Source organism: Ctenopharyngodon idella, chromosome 3 (assembly GCF_019924925.1).
Source record: "Ctenopharyngodon idella isolate HZGC_01 chromosome 3, HZGC01, whole genome shotgun sequence".
In the NCBI taxonomy this organism is placed as follows: Eukaryota; Metazoa; Chordata; class Actinopteri; order Cypriniformes; family Xenocyprididae; genus Ctenopharyngodon; species Ctenopharyngodon idella.
Window position 1 is genome coordinate 3,645,807 of NC_067222.1, and position 20,147 is coordinate 3,665,953.

At 46.6% G+C, this 20,147-nt stretch overlaps 1 protein-coding gene across 1 annotated transcript in view; it reads right to left on the reverse strand.

Annotated features, from left to right (window-relative positions):
- Positions 1 to 601: 601 nt before the first annotated feature.
- Positions 602 to 20,147, reverse strand: part of LOC127508498 (uncharacterized) — a 107,200-nt gene continuing 87,654 nt past the window's right edge. Inside the window, exons 12-15 of the mRNA XM_051886531.1 lie at positions 18,783 to 18,881; positions 2,230 to 2,245; positions 2,082 to 2,127; positions 602 to 1,969 (exon numbers count right to left, since the gene is read on the reverse strand). Of these exons, the coding sequence (XP_051742491.1) occupies positions 1,892 to 1,969; positions 2,082 to 2,127; positions 2,230 to 2,245; positions 18,783 to 18,881 (239 nt within the window). The 3' untranslated portion in view covers positions 602 to 1,891. The remainder of the gene's footprint in view (positions 1,970 to 2,081; positions 2,128 to 2,229; positions 2,246 to 18,782; positions 18,882 to 20,147) is intronic.

Here is a 20,147-nt window from a genome sequence, read left to right on the forward strand (position 1 = left end):
TATGACATATGCTCTCAATGAAAAATGCAGAACAGTTAGTTCATGCGTTCATGACCTCAAGGCTAGATTACTGTAACGCTCTACTGGGTGGTTGTTCTGCTCGCCTGATAAATAAACTACAGCTCGTACAAAATGCAGCAGCTAGAGTTCTTACTAGAACTAGGAAGTATGACCATATTAGCCCAGTTCTGTCAACACTGCATTGGCTTCCTGTTAAACATCGTATAGATTTTAAAATCTTGCTAATTACTTACAAAGCACTAAATGGTTTAGCTCCCCAGTACCTGAGCGAGCTCCTAATTCATTATAGTCCTTCACGTCTATTGCGATCTCAGAATTCAGGCCAGCTGATAATACCTAGAATATCAAAATCAACCGCAGGCGGTAGATCCTTCTCCTATTTGGCACCTAAACTCTGGAACAATCTTCATAGCATTGTTCGGGAAGCAGACACACTCTGTCAGTTTAAATCTAGACTAAAAACGCATTTCTTTAACCTGGCATACACATAACACATTACCAATTTATATTTTCAAATCTGTTAAAGGATTATTAGGCTGCATAAATTAGGTCAGCCGGAACCGGGAACACCGTATCCAGGTGAGACCAAGGACCTGCGCCTTGACACGACCACAACGCAGCCCTGAAGTATCAGCAGAGATTGAGTCAACTAGATCATCCACTGTGAGGGCCTCATCGACACGACAGCCACGACACAGTTCCTCAGCAACCATCCATACCGCCGTGATGAATACGATCCTCAATTGGATGGAACTGAAATAAATACTTTGAATGTTGCGATCCTGTCGGACTTATGATAGCTACCTGAATCGTAACAAAGCACTGTTGGCCAGAGGAGAACTGGCCCCCCGACTAAGCCTGGTTTCTCCCAAGGTTTTTTTCTCCATTTAAACACCTATTTGCCACTTGTCTGCCACCTGATGTCACCTGATGGAGTTTGGGTTCCTTGCCGCTGTCGCCTTTGGCTTGCTTAGTTGGGGACACTTGACATTTGACTTGACATTTGATATTCAACAGTGCTTTGATCTGCCAGCATTGACACTATTCTTTTGAGAGCTGCTGTGCAGCCAAATAATGTACCAGTTATCAATGTAAAGCTGCTTTGACACAATCTACATTGTAAAAAGCGCTATATAAATAAAGGTGAATTGACTTGACTTCTTTGCAAAACACAACCTGTTAGCTATTGAAAAGTTGGTGTGCAGTTTATATCAATTAAAATGATACATTCTTGAGTTTTTTTTAAGCAACAAGGACAGTGTATAATTGTAGTAATAATTTAAATTGTTGAAATACTTAATGGCCTAATTAACAGCTACCAGTTAAACAGACAAATCAGAACCAATACAAAAACTGCAATGGAAACCATTATGTGCAAATCATGAACCGGAAACCTATACAAACCAATAAATCCTAATGGAATATGCCCAAAACACACTACATGATGGAAACTATTTGGTAATGGTTTTAATGGCTGATGGTTTGTAATGGTTTTGTAGTGGAAACCATTAGGATTTCTGTAATGGTTTCTATTGTTTTTGTTTGTTTGTTTTTCTTCTTTCAGCAGGGAGGTTAAGGCAACTCTGAAGGCAAAAGGGGGTCTAATCGGGTACTAGTAAGGTGTACCTAATAAAGTAGCCAATGAGTGTAAACTGAACGGTTTAAAGGTGAATAGATTCACACTTTCATAACACAACACATTTACATAAGAGCTGTAGCAAAATCTAAGTAAATGGTGACATTTAATAATTCCAAACTCTTGCTTTACAAATGTAGAATTATTCTTCACTCTCCGCTTGATGGCTTCTACTTCTGAGGAAATCATCTTTTGTAGATAGAATGAACATTTGGCGTGTAGGTATATGTGGAATCATTTCTCTAATTCTGTCTGTGAAACAGCAGAATCAGTTGCAGACAGATTCACCATTTCACGAGTCTCTGGTGTGTTCTGTGTTCAAAACATGAAATGGTTTTATGGCATCAACACAACTGAACTATATGGAAAGATGTCAAACCTTACTGTAGATCAGCTGATACATCTTGCATAATTATTACATTACCTTGAGATAACATCTATGAAGTAAATTCCTTCCAATGTGTATAGACCTGTATTAGAAAACAGAATTAAAAACAATTACAAACTTAATGCTGATATACACACAGTTGTAGTCCAAAAAGTGCTGATGAAGAGGAAAAATCTGAGCTTACTCAGGCTTAATCTTCCCTGTGTGACAGGAGAAATTAGATAGAGAAAACATATTAACATGATGTTACATTAATATAAATGCAAATGTTTAATGTTATCAACATTTAAAATGAAAAAAATATATCGTAGCAAGTAAATCAGGCTGCTTTAACTTGACATGCATCTAATTGTTGGCCCTCTTGTTTACATTCACATAAAACACAATATTTGATTCCTGAATTATATTAATCTCCACCAAATTAGACTGATTACCTACTGGGTACAATTTTAGTCATTGTCTTCAGCATGAGCATCACCATTGACCCTCAGATAAATAACGGAATTATAAGAGGTGTCAAATTATTCTATTTTTTTTTTTTTTTTGTGTGTGTGTGTGTGTGTGATTTATCTCATTGTTCAAAGAAAACAAAATACCATTGATAAGTGTGACAGTCGTCAGTGATTTGCGCTTTTCCTATTTAGTGCTGGGGGTGGCACTGTTGAGCATATATACGGGGAATGAGGTAGGAAGTTATTTAAGGAAGTGTGACTGCACTTGCTGTTTCTCAATATGCGTTCTTAAGCAGTCTTGTGTCCTTGTGTTCTCACTCCACGTCATCATTAACCATCGAAGTTTAATTCCAATTCTCAAGAACGTAATTACAGAGGACGCATGAAAGTACCCAGATGTGTTCTTGATATCGAGGATGTATCGAATGCAGACTTGAGAGAATCTAACCATTAAAAATCCCAGAAGACGCTGCGGCGGTCGACGTACGGAAGCCTGCAAGCTTTAAAGTTCTCATTTTCATTTATGAGATTCCCGCTACAAGCTCACAAATACGTGACGGCTTGTCAAAGTAAACATTTGTCCATTTGTTTTTTCTTAAATAAAGTGGTAACCTGAAGAAAGCCATTATTATTGGCATATTAAAAGAATCTTAACATTGACAAAGTATAGGTAACACAAAGGCTACCCATTTTCATAAATACACAAGGTAAAATAAAAAGATATAAAATTATATGAAAACAGTATCTATAACAACATGAAATAAATGTTTTAATAGGTTAAGACATTTGTTTGTAATGTTATGTTGTATTTATTGTGCATTAGCTGCTACTTATAATACGCTGGGATGGTCAGTTGAGCAACAAGATCGCAGCACATCTCAATTCTCACAAGGATGCATTCTCTGTTTTCGCGTCCTTTCGAGTTTGTTCTTTCAAGGTTGCCTGGCAAGACCGGACTCCACGAGAACGCAAGTCCATTCTTTGTGTTCCTGGAATTGAGAAACAGCCTCTCTCGCTCTCTAGGCTTTGTTGTCAGGCGTGCGGGTTATTCCCGGTCACGCTAGCGGACGTGTTGTGAGTATTGTTGTTGTAACCTAGCTTTGCATTTAAATGAGCACTAATGCTGCATTCAATGCTGAGTTTCTTTTGTGCTTTTAATGCTTACGATTCGTATATTAAAGAATATGTTTTTCCTCATTGAATTTCGTAAAGCATTGGAAAGTTGTGTTGCAAGCAGTTCATGTGTAAATGGAGAGTTTGTGAGAGAACTTTTTCCAATTCGGTTGTGAGGTCATCTTGTGGTTTAAATGCTAATTCAGGGCATTATATGTAGTGTGGTGTGAGGAGGATTTTAGTGTAGGTTTTCTTATTAATATTATTAATTATTTTGACTCTAGTTGCCAATTTATTTTGTAAATATTGTGTGATGTTATAAGTTATGTTTTCAAGCCAAATGGTTCAATGAGTGACACGGTAAGCAAATTAATGTTTATTCCCTTTCGAAAGGGAACTCGCACTGCGGCGAAACGCTATTGGGAAACGCCTCTGCGTGAACCAGTGTCTGAAACGCTTATCAGATCACGGCAATTGTATTGACCAGCCCATGACATCATCAAGGTGCGACCTGAAAGTATATGAGGGGAACCTAGAGAACATGTCATCTTCTTTTCATCTTCAGGGACTGTTTGTTTGAAGCACATTTCAAGGTAAAGATAGCTTGTTAAAGCAAAACGTTTCAAGTTGTGTTCAAAGCATTTGATCACACAACTTGTGTGTTGTTTGTTTGGGTGAGGAGCACACATACTCAGTTCTTGAGGGAGCTGTTTGCACCCAGTGTGAGTGTTTCCCCTTTAGGAAACCCCAGTCTCGTTTGGTCTTTCTTCCCAAGGAAAGAGGGACAGGCATCTGTACCCAGAGGTTCGGTCCCTCTCACTGAGAGGAGACTGAGATTGTGGGGGTTTCAGATTACAGTAAGCTTGTTGAAGAGCAAGAGAGAGGTGTTTCTCTCTCTCGCTCATCAGTGGCTGAAAGAAGCGAGAGACAGTGCTCCGCTGGCATCAAGCCAGGAAGAGCAGAAGACGGCTGCTCAAGATAGAGATGGCATCTAAAAGGAAAGCAGCCGTCAAATATCAAACGTTAGCATATCAAACAACCAGCTGAAAGACTGGACCAGCATTCAATCTTGTGTTATGCCGGTCCGAGTCTACACCCAAACACAGTTCAGACGAGCTACAGCATCCTGTAGAAATCAGTGAAAGAGATAGATAACATTATATTATTATTATATTTCTATAATAATAATTATATTTCTTATATTTCTACCCCTCCCCCCTCCCCCCACAGCTCTTATTATCGGGCCTGAGGCTGGGTCGGTGATGAGTTTGTTCCTTTAGGAGCCCTTATGTTGGTACAGTGCTGGGCTTGGTAGTGAGTGCATCCTTTCAGGTTGTAGAGTATGGCAGGCCTCATTTACATTAAGGCCTCCAATCTTGGAAATCTCAGGTTGAGCTTTGTCGGTCGCCTCGCCTCTGCTGGGATTATTTTTTGGGGTATCTAAACTGGAGCTCCCATTATTAGGGAAAGTTATCGTGACACCCATACTATTGCCTCCTCTCCTCTGAGAGTCGTTTTGTGAGGTCTTAATTGAATGGGTAGCATTAAGAACGAAACATCACCTGTAGTGAGTGGCATGTGCTCCTCTCAACTTGAGAGTCGTTTGCTAGGCCCCCGCTCATCTGAGCTACAGAGTGTTGATGTTTCAAGTGTTCGGCCCTCTGGGCCGCCTTGATACCATTCTGTACTGAGTGAGTTGGCTTCCTCTCATTTGAGAGTTTTTCTGCTGAAGCTACCGCTCTACTGAGCTCCAGGCATGATTTCAAGTGTATGGCCCTCTGCGGGGCCTCCTTGATAAACCGCCCTAGGGTGAGTGAAGTGGTTTCCTATAGTATATCGCACTATGGCTGAAGCCGCCGCTTCCCCGAGCTCCAGTTAGATCATGACTTCAAGATACAGTACCTTGTCATAACTTTTTCAATTATGTAATAGGGCCCTGAAGTTCCCATGGTTAGGTTGGCTAGAACGATAATTTTGGGAAGTACCATTTTGGTATTCCTTAGTGAGTGTGTTGGCTTTGCTTATTGTGAATTCAATGATGAGGCCACCGCTCATTTGAGCTACCCAACAGTGTTAGTTACTGTGTTGTCCAGAATGGAAGTGATTGTGAGGCCACCGCTCTATCTAGCTCCAGAAATTACGTGCTGGCCCTCGGCAGGCTGCCTTGATAGCCACCTCATGGTAAAGTAGCATGTCTCCTCTCATAAAAATTGGAGAGTTTATCTCAGAGACTGGCACTTTGGACTTCAGATAGATCAAATGTCCAACGTCGGCTCACGGGGCCACCTGACATTGTTTGCCTGGGTTGAAATCGCTCCTCTGAGCTCTGTGTTTAGTTGGCCCCTGTTGTGGAGGCCACCTTTGTCTGTTCTTGTACAGACTGAATGAGTGTGCTTCCTCTCAATGCTGCGAGTTGTTCTGTAAAGGCTATTGCTCTTCGTGAGACCCAGGCAGATCTATGCTAGAGTGTTGGCTCTTACCAGGGCCACCTCAGTAGCTGGCCTAGGCTAGTACTAGGGTTAGTGGTGGCGGCATGCTAGGTGCTTTCGCCCCCGAAACCCCTCATTACTTTAGTCTGGGTTTCGATTTAGTGTCCCTAGTTCTGGCCTCCTCTCATACAGGAGTCGTCCAACCAAGGCCCGCTTCTTTTCTATGTTGGTGCAGGTGCAGAGTAGATAACAGCTATGGTAGTAGGCTGTTTAGTGTAAGCCTCCGGTGCAGTTGTTGCATGGGCGGTTTCAGGCCCCTTCACATTGCGATTAGCAAGCATTTGAACTGTCGCCCCGCTCTCCCAGAGCTAGCTAGAATCATCTAGGCCTCCAGCGCAGGCTCTCTTCTAAGCCCCTGAACTGTCATTCAGGTATGGGTCAAATGTGTTTAGCCTTTCTAAGAGAAGGCCTCCTTGGTAGGCCTCTGCTCTGTAGTATTCTCAGGGCCATGTTGTTAGTACTCCCCTGTTAAATCATGGTCTTCTCTGTGAGTACTTTGCTCTTAGCTCTGATTCAATCTCCTCTGCACCATTGTGGCTCAGGTCGAGCGGGACAGGTGACCCTTCACTTTGGTCTGGTCTGTGTATAAGCTCCCTTAGAGCCCGAGCATTGCCATGAGCTGACGCCTGTGACAGTCTGGAGAGGTAGGCCCCTGATTGGGCCTCCTTCAGAGCATGGTGGCATAAGTTTGTACACCCCTTGCTTAAAAGGGTAAAAGGTGTTTTTACTGAGTACACTGCTTGTTGGCAATTTGGTTAGGTCCCAGGCTTAGGCGCTGTGTAAACAGTTTATTGATGCTAGCAAAGACTTGCTATCGGGTTGCTGGCTATTTTAGGCCTCCCTGTGAGTGAGTCCCCAACACTTGGGTGTTTAGCAGCCAACAAGACTCGCTGTAAGGTAGCTGGCCTTAGCAGGCCTCTCTGAGGGCGAGTCCCCTATGGTGTGGGTACTTTTTGAGCAGTAAGACTTGCTGTAAGTTAGCTGGCCTTAACAGGCCTCCCTTGAGAGCAGTCCCCAGCATGGTGGGCACTTAGCAGCCAGCACATGCACTGTCAGGTTTTTGGCCCTAATAGGCCTCCCTGTGAATGAGTCCCCAAGGTTTTGGGTACTTGGTAGCTAGCAATGACTTGCCATCAGGTAGGTAGGCCTTAGCAGGCCTCTCTGTTGGCGAGTCCCCAATAGTGTGGGTCCTTTTTAAGCAGTGTGACCTGCCATAGGGTAGCTGGCCTTAGCAAGTCTCCCTTGTGAGTGGGTCCCCAGCTTGTTGGGCACCTAGACGGGCAGCTGGTCTTAGCAGGCCTCCCTGTGACCGAGTAATAGGGTACTTGGCAGCTAGCAGTGTCTTGCTATCGGATAGTTGGCCTTGACTGGCCTTTTTGAGGGTGAGCCCCAACAATGTTGCTGTTTTTTTTTTAGCCAGTAAAGACTTGATACCAGGTAGCTGGCCTTAGCAGGCCTCCCTGGACATCAGTCCCCAGCAGTTTGGGTACTTGGCAGATGGCTTGGCAACTAGCAATGACTTGCCAGCAGGTTGGCAGGCCTTAGCAGGCCTCTCTGTTGGCGAGTCCCCAACAGTGTGGGTGCTTTCATGTAACAATATGAAAGGCCTCCCTGAGGGCGAGTCCCCAATACTTTATGTACATAGCAGCCAATAAGACATGCTATCAGGTTGTTGGCCTTAATAGGCCTCCCTGTGAGCAAGTCCCCAAGAATTGGGTATTTGGTGACTAGCGATGACTTGCCATCAGGTAGGCAGGCCTTAGCAGGCCTCTCTGATGTTGAGTCCCCAACAATTGGGTGCTTTCAGCCAGCAAAGATTTGCTATCAGGTGACAGGCCTTAGTGGGCCTTCCTGAAGGCGGATCCCAATGGGCATGGGTATTTGTCTGCCAGCAAAGACTTGCTTTCAGGCGATTGGCCACATTAGGCCCTCTGAAGGCGAGTCCCCAACAGCATGGGTATTTTTCAGCCAGTAAAGACTTGCTATCAGGTAAAAGCGACCTCAGCAGGCCTCTGAGGGCAGGCACACATTATTTGTGTATCTGGATTGGCTAAAGGAAGTTTATTTCAGGGGCCCCCTCTGGGATCTCGGTAGATCCTAGGATCGAGCAGATTAACTCCCCTCGCTTGCAAGGGTCGGTAGCACTATGCTGAGTCCTGCTCTCCAGGATGCCCTTCTCTAAGATCCGGTCTGAGTTGGCTACTGCCTGTTTGCAGTCCCTCTTTCTGGATGCCTCTTCTGGAGGCAAGTGTAATTCGGAGACTCTGTTTAGAAAACAGACAGGTTGCTGGCTAGACTAGGTTTCTAGCTTTCTAGGTTTCTAGAAAAGTGAGACCACGTCGGCCACCTGGTGGCATTCGGGGTCGACTATGTTCCTCTGAGAAGTGACTGGCTGGGTTCCCTTGGGTCCCCTAGCCACACTCCCTTAAAGGGACCCCTTCTATATGAAGTTGTTGGTTCCAAGCCTTTGAGCGGCCTTGGCAGACCTCCATGCTAAGAAAAAATTGGAGGCTTTCTTTGAGGCTTGTAGCTTGGGCTATGACCATAGGGACTGCTATCACTTAGAGCCCAGTTGTGACCTGTAGGGAGAGTGGTTCTGGCATTTCAGTTGAATATGCTTGTTCTGACAGTTGTCACTGCCATCCTTTGGCATGCACTCCCCTCAGCATGACGAAAGGGAATGTCTCGGGTTACGCATGTAACGTCTCGGTTACAAAGGTAACCCTCGTTCCCTGAAGGAGGGAACGGAGACGTACGTCGGACAGACCGACGAATAGGAATCTCGCTAGAGAGGCCAATCTACTTCGAGTGTAACTACAACGAGCCAATGCACATTGGCATGCAATCATATGCATCAGCTGCTCGCCTCGCAGCGCGGGTATATAACGAGCAGCAGGTGCGTTGCATCTTCAGGTTTTCGCTGAGGAGCCGAACCGGATAGGCGGCAGCATCAGCGGGGTACAGCGACTGTGGCGACGGGACGTACGTCTCCGTTCCCTCCTTCAGGGAACGAGGGTTACCTTTGTAACCGAGACGTTCCCATTCAGTCGGTCACGTTCGACGTACGTCGGACAGACCGACGAATAGGAATCCCTACCAAAGCGCCACAGGGGCTGCCCTCTTCCAGCGCTCTGTTGTAAGCCACCTGAACCCCCTTGCCTACGGACGGTGGGACAGGGCTAACACAGAGAGTGTCAATCACTGCTGTTCCCCAAAACCCATTCAGTGAGACTACTGGATAACGCTGGGAAAGCGTACCCTTCCGCTGGGAAAGGAACGCTGCGGAAGCCACATCCTTCCCGAAGGAGTTAAGTGGAGAAGTACATATGGACTAACCCGTAGGCTGTACTACATATGGAAGAACTGGGGTGACTCCAACTCGATGAGAGGTGGGTTCTCCCAGAGGGAAAGACACGGGCTTCGTTTAGGAGCAACCGTGGAACTAGACATATGGGATCCCAGTAGGGTCACACATATGGTACCCAGCCTAAACCCGGTTCTCAAGGATACAACGGAGTATAGGCCTAGCGCCATACGCTCCGCCACGTCGGCTGCCGAAGGGAGATCGGAGGACTCAACAGGGTCTGCCTTGTAGGGACTCTCTGGAGAAAAAAGCGCATGTAAGCGCAGCAAGCCGACACTAAGCCGGGGCCTCTCCGTGCCTCTGACCTGAGGTGAGAACACGGGAGGAGACCGGCTCGACACGAAGGCTATAGAATCTAGCGAACATGTTAGGTGTCGCCCAGCCCGCAGCTCTACAGATGTCTGTAGCGAGGCGCCACGAGCCAGCGCCCAGGAAGATGCGACGCCTCTCGTGGAGTGCGCATGCAACCTGAGCGGGCAGGGCACGCCCTGAGCTTGGTAAGCCAGGGCGATGGCATCCACTATCCAGTGGGCCATCCTCTGCTTGGAGACAGCCTTTCCCTTCTGCTGGCCTCCGTAACAGACAAAGAGCTGGTCTGAGGTCCTGAAGCTTTGAGTTTTGTCTATGTACAGTCGCAAAGCGCGAACTGGACAGGGCAAAGCCAGGGCTGGGTCTGCCTCCTCCGAGGGCAGCGCTTGCAGGCTCACTACCTGGTCCCTGAAGGGAGTGGTAGGAACCTTGGGCACAAGCCAGGCCGGGGTCTCAGTACCACATGGCCGTCACCCGGCCCGAACTCCAGGCACGATTCGTCGACCGAAAAAGACTGCAGGTCCCCTACCCTCTTGACGGAGGCCAATGCAACCAGCAGCAAAGTCTTCATAGACAGAATCTTTAAGTCTGCTGATTGCAAGGGCTCAAAGGGAGCAATCTGAAGTGCTCTCAGCACCAGAGCAAGGTCCCAAGAGGGTATGGAGGGAGGACGAGGAGGATTTAACCGCCTCGCCCCCCTAAGGAACCTGACGACCAGGTCGTGCTGACCAACAGATTTGCCATCTATGTGGTCATGATATGCGGAGATAGCAGCAGTATGACTTTGAGGGTGGAGGGGGACAGCCTACGCTCCAACCCCTGCTGCAAGAAGGAAAGCACGACACCGATCGAGCATCTTCGGGGGTCCTCTCAACGAGAAGAACACCACTCGACGAACAGGTTCCACTTCAAGGCGTAAGCCCGTCTCGTAGACGGAGCACGTGCCGAAGCGATGGTGTTAAGTACCTCGGGGGGTAAGTCACCTAGAACCTCCGCGTCCCGTCCAGGGACCAGACATGGAGTTTCCAGAGGTCTGGACGCGGGTGCCAGAGAGTGCCCCGTCTCTGAGAAAGAAGGTCCTTCCTCAGAGGAATGGGCCAGGGAGGGGCTGTCGCGAGGAGTGAGAGTTCTGGGAACCAGGTCCGGTTGGGCCAATAGGGCGCAACTAGCAGAACCTGCTCCTCGTCCTCCCTGACTTTGCACAGGGTCTGTGCAAGTAGGCTCACTGGGGGAAACGCATATTTGCGAAGGCCCCGGGGCCAGCTGAGCGCCAGTGCGTCTGTTCCGAGTGTTCCCCAGACAGGGAGTAAAACAACCGGCAATGGGAGGTTTCTGGTGAGGCAAACAGGTCTACCTGAGCCTCTCCGAACTCTCTCCAAATCAGCTGGACCACCTGGGGGTGGAGTCGCCACTCTCCTGGCCGCGCAGCTCGTCGGCCACACGGTTGAGCACACCGGGAATATGAATGGCACGAAGCGACCTCAGATGCTTCTGACTCCAGAGGAGGAGATGGCGGGCAAGTTGCGACATGCGACGGGAGCGTAGACCACCTTGACGGTTGATGTACGCAACGGTCGCAGTGTTGTCCGTCCGGACCAGTACATGCTTGCCCCGTAGCGGCCCTTTGAGGCGGCTCAGGGCAAGGCGTACCGCTAGCAACTCGAGGCAGTTGATGTGCCAATGCAGATGGGGGCCCGTCCAACCCCTGACACTGCATGCCCGTTGTACGTGGCACCCCAGCCTGTGGCAGAGGCATCCGTGAATACCACAGCATGCCGGGACACCTGCTCTAGGGGTACTCCAGCCCGAAGAAACAAGGGGTCCGACCACGGGCTGAAGGTTTGGCGGCACTCCTGAGTGATTGCCACCCAGAACGTGCCGCGTTGCCACGCCCATCTCGGGATCCGGCCGTGGAGCCAGTGTTGAAGCGGTCTCATATGAAGCAGACCGAGCGGGGTTACTGCCGCTGCGGCTGCCATATGCCCCAGGAGCCTCTGAAAAAAAATTCAGTGGAACCGCTGTCCTGCCATTGAATGTATTCAGGCAGTTCAACACCGACTGAGCACGTTCCTCTGTGAGGCGTGCTATCTGTTCGACCGAATCCAACTCCATACCGAGAAAAGAGATCCTCTGCACCGGGGCGAGTTTGCTCTTTTCCCAGTTGACCTGAAGACCCAACTGGCTGAGGTGTCTGAGCACCAAATCCCTGTGTTCGCACCACTGATCCCGGGACTGTGCCAGAATGAGCCAGTCGTCGAGATAGTTAAGGATGCGAACACCCTGTTCTCTCATGGGAACAAGGGCTCCCTCCACGACCTTCGTGAAGACGCGGGGAGACAGGGCCAGCCCGAAGGGTAAGACTCTGTACTGATATGCTTGACCTTCGAACGCAAAAACGCAGGAATGGCCTGTGTCGCGGAAGAATCGAACATGAAAGTACACGTCCTTCAGGTCGATCGCTGCAAACCAATCCTGGGGACGGATGCACTCGAAAATGCATTTCTGCGTGAGCATTTTGAACGGTAGCTTGTGAAGGCTCCGATTCAAAACTCGCAGATCCAGGATCGGTCGTAACCCACCGCTTTTCTTGGGTACAATGAAGTAGGGACTGTAGAACCCTGACCTCATATCGGCTGGAGGGACCGGCTCTATCGCGTCCTTCGCCAGTAGGACCGCGATCTCCGCACGCAAGACACGGGCATCGACAGCCTTCACTGCAGTGAGGTGGACACCCCTGAACTTGGGGGGGGACGCCGGGCGAACTGAATCGCATAGCCGAGCCCGATGGTCCGAATGAGCCAGCGAGACGGACTGGGGAGCGCTAACCAGGCTCACAGAGACCGTACAGGCGGGATCAAAGGGACCGCAGGCGTACCCGCAGTGAGGCAGCGAGGTGGAACACAGGGACGCAGCTCGGGAGGCTCTCTCTGCGAGGCGGCCCGAAGCGGGGTCAGAGTGTGCTGTGCAACACCTACCTGGTTCCACGGTTGGGCAGGGAGCGCAGGAGAGGCTTTGCTGCCTTCTCGACTGCACGCTGCTGCCCTCTGGCGAAGGAAGAGGGGGATGAGAGTGATGAGGCTTTTCTCCTCCCACTGCTCTCCGAGCCCTCTTCAGACCCAGAGATGGAGGAACTGCTCTCTTTTTGAAAATTTGGGTACCACTGGCTGTTGGACCAGCGGGAGAACAGAAACAAACCCAACCAACAGGATTTACCACCCGGCCCTCCTCCGGGGGGGGGGGAGAGCAGCCCCACCCGTCTCTGGGTCACCCGTCTCAGGGGTGATTTTTCACTAACCACTTAAACAGTAGCAGAGACGGGAGGTGTCATCTTCCTGCAGCGGACACAGTAGAGCAGACTGGGCCGGAGTTTTTTTTTTTTTTTTTTTAATTCTGCAGGGGACGACACCCTTGGCGACGAGCAGACTGAGGGCCCACGAGGAACTCAATGGTTTGTCGGGGGAGGCTCCCCGGTCTGCCACTAACTGAGGAGAACTGCTGGGCTCAGTCCCCGACAGTGTCACCGAAAAGGCCACCTTGTGAGAAGGGAGTGTCGAGAAAGCGTTTAGCTTGACGACCTCTTGCACCTCAGCAAGGTAAGCCAGGGGGGCGCTTCTGGACCACTGAGGTGGACATCGTCTGGCCGAAGGCCTGCGCCGTGACTTTGATCACGGTTAGTCAACAAGCGCAGCTCAACCCCGGCTCAGAACTACCCTCATGCATAAAGAGTGCCTTGGCCTCACATGCAGGGTGGGTGTGGTCTGTGAACAGCCACCCCACCCATAAGGGTAGTGAGAGAGTAAAAACTTATGCAGATTTTGGCACTTTTGGCATTCCATATTTATGGCACCAATATAGCTCCATACTGCCAAGTTTTTCATGCACATCCGGAACACCCGGGAAAGCATGGCTGTAAACTCTGAATCTGAGTCAGCATAAGCACACACCATTACAGTGGGCAGCGTCACCCTCATTTCCAGAGCATAACAGCCCTCTCTCCGATGCTGCAATCGACATCTGACCCTCAGCTGGAGCCCTAAATGGAATGCTAGGTTCCCCTATGAAGAGGACCAGCAATCCAATCCAGAAGCTGCACAGCATGTAATGCGCTAGAGGGAGGGGCCCTAGGGGGTTGGTTCCCCGAAGGAACCCCTCAACCTCAAGACACCCAAGCCATTTCACCAAAGTAGACCTCTTCTGGTGCACCAGAGAGGGCGCTACAATGGAGATTAGGCAAGGAGACCGCGCATCTAGAGCGCCGAGCGAGCGCTGGGTTGCCGTGACAACCCGCGCTGCAGCCCGACAGCTCGACGGCACACGACACGCAGAGGAGCGAGAGGTTTGCTCTCGCTGATCTCCGCGGTCTCCCAGAGTGTCGGGCAGACCCGCGGCTGTGCTTTTACACACAAGCGGCAGCTGGCCAACAACAGAGGGGACTCAAGCTTCCCGGAGAAAGAAGAGTCACGACCGGCGTGTTGACGTGATCATGTTCTCATACGAAAACATGAACCACCCACGAACATCGTTTCAGCACGCGCCCAGACATGTGAAACAGTGATCGTGGCCGTCAGTGAGGACAGGAAACGACCGCATCCAGAAACACACAAATAGAATGTCATCTTTAAAAAGACGCAAGCTCTATTTGTGTAAGCTCTTTTAGGGACTTTACTCTTTTAGAGTGCTGAAGCACGCAGGGGAACGGCCGCCGCAACACAGACAGGGATTGTGTGCAGCCTGTCGTGTGCTCTTTCTCTCTTTGAAGGCGCTCACTCTTACCAGCCGTAAAAACGGCTTTCAGCGCTCGAAGCGCACCGTACCGGCCGTGAGAACAGCCTTCTGACGCTGTCAAAACAGCTATTTGCTCTATAACGGCAAACGAAACAAAAAACAGAAAATAAAGAGAGGACTTCGACCCCGCTGCTGTGCTGTTCGCCCGCACTTGAAAAAAAAAGAGAAGTTCAACCAAAAAGCTTGACTCGTCTTCAGACACTTGCTTGCAGAGAACAGGAACAACACCGTTCGGCTCCGAAGCGAAAAGCTGAAGATGCAACGCACCTGCTGCTCGTTATATACCCGCGCTGCGAGGCGAGCAGCTGATGCATATGATTGCATGCCAATGTGCATTGGCTCGTTGTAGTTACACTCGAAGTAGATTGGCCTCTCTAGCGAGATTCCTATTCGTCGGTCTGTCCGACGTACGTCGAACGTGACCGACTGAATGGGAACCATGGTTCCCTGAGAACAGGGAACGAGACACTGCATGCCTTGCCTCGGGGCTGCCTGCTAAACAGTCCCTTCAGACGATAAGTGGATGACATGTTCTCTAGGTACCCCTTATATACTTTCGGGTCGCACCTTGATGATGTCGTACGATTGTATGTCACCGGTCAATACGATTTCCGTGATTTGATAAGCATTTCAGACACTGCTTCATGCGGAGGGGCTCCCCAATAGTGTTTCGATGTTGTGTCATTTTTCTGTTCTCAGGGGTTTTTTTTTGTTTTTTTGTTTTTTTTTTGGAGGGGGGGATTTGTTGGATTAATATTGCTTGGGTTTAAGAATTAAAATTTGCTGAAATTTTGTCATTTAAAAAAAGTATTAAATCAACTCTTGTTGTTCCTTGTTCTATTTGATTCCCATAATAGAACTGATTAACTGTCATCCCTATATGAAGTATCTTTAATGGTGAATTTAATTTAATAATTGTTGTGGTTTTTACCCCTGGTGCAAGAACCCAACCTTTAAGGCCAAATACTGTCACATAAGTGTGTACAGTGACATCTGTAGAGCAATAGTGCACATGACAAAATAAATTAAAATATCTGTAAATTAACTTTGACAGCCATTATTTAAAATACAGCACACTGGTGAAGACTTTGTGCATTACTTCATTGTGTAAAACCCTTGTTCACTGTATTTGTTACCAATTTTTTGGCCAAAACTTTTTAATAAACCTCATGCACATTGACAGACTACACTTATGAGCATGGGTGACATTAGGGGGGGGGCATATTTATTGTAGTCATGGAGTTTCCCGATGTGAGCTCCGCTACAATTTGGGGCGGTTACGGCCCAGGTATACTTCATTTTCCATTCCGCTCCGTCTTGCGCACAGTTGAGTGCACAAGCCTTTCAAAGTATACTCCTTTGGCCGTGAGCGTGGAAAGACACATTCAGCGCATACGCACTATCTAATGGTCTTTTCAAGTGCTCAAGTCACTCGCATATGCACTGTTGTACATACCTGTACGTGTTACAACAGCACATAGCGCACCATCACAAAAATTCGGACAGGGTGTGTAGGCGTCCGCGGACCCTCCAAATGGCGAAAATTACGTCTCATGGACAGTGCGCAGTTGGCCAAAATAAACTTTGGGCTTGAGTCAGGCCTCCACAGATAGCGTGTGTCCTGAGATCCAAATCCACATGAATGGCCTGTTCAAGGCACAAGCAAGAAAAAAATCACTGTTCAGAGAGTCAAATCTAGTCCACAGTCTAGTAAACATTGGCAACCTCTTTAAGTTACTCTTGACTGTGTCGATGAACATCACATCGCGTGAAAGAATTTTTTTTGCTTGCACCGACTGAAAACACATGAGAAACACCATGAGACAGGAGAGACTCTCGGACATTGCAGTAGGCTACTGAACATTGAATGGTCCATTCATGTGGATTTGGATAAAACAGTTAATCGTTTTGATGCCGTGCCTGGTGGACGCCGTTTAGCCCTTCACAGTGGCATATAGCGGACGGGCATGCAGGGCATATTAAATTATTATTAGGCTACTTTTATTATAAAATTAATACACTGCATTCCAAATTATTATGCAAGTGACATATCAGTAAGATTTCAGTACAATAAACATTCAGATTTTAGTTTTTCCAAGAAAATGTTTGTTTGTTTATTTATCCATGTCTTTTTAGATAACTGGTATCAATCTCAGACAAAATAATTTGCCAGGTCTATGGAAACCCTACTTAGAGGTTGTTCCACATTATTAAGCAAGTCACAGTTCTCATACAATATGGGGAGGAAGAAAGATCTTTCTGAAGATGAAAAGCATAAAATGGTGAAATGTTGTGCAAAAGGCATGAAAACAACTAATATTGTGTGAAAACTGAATGAAGATTATCAAATTATCATAAGATTTGTGAGTGATTTAGAGCACAGCAGAACTGGGTCAGATAAAGGCTTATTAATAAAAGTTCCTGTCAAAAAAAATGTATTGTATTAAAAGGGCAGCTATAAAAAAAAGCATCAAACAGGTATTTGAAGCTGCTGGTGTCTCTGGAGTCTCAAGAAGCTCTCCATGCAGGCTGGCAGTTGTGCGTAAAGATGCATTTCAGCCACTCCAAACCAAACCTCACAAAGAGAAACATTTACAGTGGGTGTAGAAATACATTTTCAAACAGTTTTATTGCTGTGGTGTTTTTTTGCAGCATGGGATAGTGCATAGTGCATTGTATTTCAGAAGCCACTATCCTCCTTTTTATACCATAGCTGAAAATGGCCAGTTATGAACTCCACATATCTTGCAAAAGTCATTTTAATACCCTCCATCTCACCTCCCAATATTCCAGCCCAAATCATCACCTGCCAGCTCCTTGCTGACGTCGCAGTCTTGTTGGAACGTAGTGGCCATTCACCAACCATCCAGAAATCCATCAATTTAGACCATCCATTGTAGTACGGCATTAGTCAGTGAAAAAAACTATTTAAAAATGAGTCTTCATGTATTTCTAAACCCACTGTAAATGTTTCACTTTGTGAGGTTTGGTTTGGAGTTGCTGAAATGCATCTTTACGCACAACTGCCAGCCTGCATGGAGAGCTTCTTGAGACTCCAGAGACACCAGCAGCTTCAAATACCTGTTTGCTGCTCAACACTGGCTTTTTTTATAGCTGCCCCTTTAATACAATTAATTTTTTTTGACAAGAACTTTCATTAATAAGCCTTTATCTGACCCAGTTCTGCTATGCTCTAAATCACTCACAAATCTTATGATAATTCGATAATCTCCATTCAGTTTTACACAATATTAGTTGTTTTCATGCCTTTTGCACAACATTGCACCATTTCATGCTTTTCATCTTCAGAAAGATCTTTTTTCCTCCCCATATTGCATGAGAACTGTGATTTGCTTAATAATGTGGAACAACCTCTAAGTAGGGTTTCCATAGACCTGGCAAATTATTTTGTCTGAGATTGATACCAGTTATCTAAAAAGACATGGATAAATAAACAAACAAACATTTTCTTAGAAAAACTAAAATCTGAATGTTTATTCTACTGAAATCTTACTGATATGTCACTCGCATAATAATTTGGAATGCAGTGTATTGCAATTCATTTGCCCTGCAATAATTTCATAGCGCATCACCGCATAACCGACATGCTGCGAGGATAATAAAAGATTAGTTAGATTTACTCCTCATTTCAGAAACACCTTATTTAACACAAAATACTTCTCGATTCACGAAAATACTCATTTTTTTTCACTATGGGCCACAAAAGAAATATTAAGAAAATAAATTAGATTAATCTCTCATCATCTCTAAGAGAATATGCGGCGTTAATGCAGCATCAGATACCAAAGGCTCGGTCAGTTTTTACTTTCAGTTTCTAGTGAATATTTGACTGGTGTTTGAGACTTCTTCGCTGGCATAACACTTACGCAAAGTTTGAACATTGCTTGTGTGATATCCACTGGCTCACCTTCATGGTTAAAAATGGAAATATTTTCAATATTGCGACATTTTTCTTTATCACAGTTGCTCGCAAAATTATGGACAATGATTCACATTTTGTGTGTGTCATTTCCCATGATAATAAAATTAAGTAAATTATTAAATAAATTAGTAAATAAACAAGTAGGCAAATAAACAAGTAACAAGCAAACTTAAACTCGTTTACTTAAAATTTCTGCAAATACTTTGCTGATGCAGGTAAAAAATTGCCTACTTGATTTTTTTTTTACTGTCTCCTTTAAATAAGACTTTAAAAGATACTTACAGAAAGTATGTACTTGGAAAACCAACCAATATAAGATATAAAAACATTCAGAAGAGAAGACAACGACTCTCAGATCCTTCAGGACACGCTCGCCATGTCCTAAGAATTAAAATTGAAGAATTACACAAAGGAAATTGAAAGATGGGTACATTGCAAAATACTACAAATAGCTTTATCATTTGATTTGAAATTACAGTGCATCCGGAAAGTATTCACAGCGCTTCACTTTTTCCACATTTTATGTTATGTTATAGCTTTATTCCAAAATGGATTAAATTCATTGTTTTCCTCAAAATTCTACAAACAATACCCCATAATGACAACGTAAAAGAAGTTTGTTTGAAATCTTTGCAAATTTAGTAAAAAATAAAAAACGAAAAAAAAAAAAAAATCACATGTACATAGGTATTCAGAGCCTTTGCTCAATACTTTGTTGAAGCACCTTTGGCACCAATTACAGCCTCAAGTCTTTTTGAGTATGATGCTACAAGCTTGGCACACCTATTTTTGGGCAGTTTCTCCCATTCTTCTTTGCAGGATCTCTCAAGCTCCATCAGGATGGATGGGGAGCATCTGTGCACAGCCATTTTCAGATCTCTGCAGAGATGTTCAATCGGGTTCAAGTCTGGGCTCTGGCTGGGCCACTCAAGGACATTCACAGAGTTGTCCCATAGCCACTCCTTTGTTATCTTGGCTGTGTGCTTAGGGTCGTTGTCCTGTTGGAAGATGAACCTTCGCCCCAGTCTGAGGTCCAGAGCGCTCTAGAGCAGGTTTTCATCACGGATATCTCTGTACATTGCTGCATTCATCTTTCCCTCGATCCTGACTAGTCTCCCAGTTACTGCTGCTGAAAAACATCCCCACAGCATGATGCTGCCACCACCATGCTTCAATGTAGAGATGGTATTGGCCAGGTGATGAGCAGTGCCTGGTTTCCTCCAGACATAATGCTTGCTATTTAGGCCAAAGAGTTCAATCTTTGTTTCATCAGACCAGAGAATTTTGTTTCTCATGGTCTGTGAGTCCTCCAAGCGGGCTGTCATGTGCCTTTTACTGAAGAGTGGCTTCCATCTGGCCACTCTACCATACAGGCCTGATTGGTGGAGTGCTGCAGAGATGGTTGTTCTTCTGGAAGGTTCTCGTCTCTCCACAGAGAAACGCTAGTGACCAAGAATCGGATTCTTGGTCACCTCCCTGACAAAGGCCCTTCTCCCCCAATCACTCAGTTTGGCCGGGTGGCCTGCTCTAGAAAGAGTCCTGATGGTTCCAAATGTCTTCCATTTACAGATGATGGAGGCCACTGTGCTCATTGGGACCTATAATGCTGCAGAAATTTTTCTGTACCCTTCCCCAGATCTGTGCCTC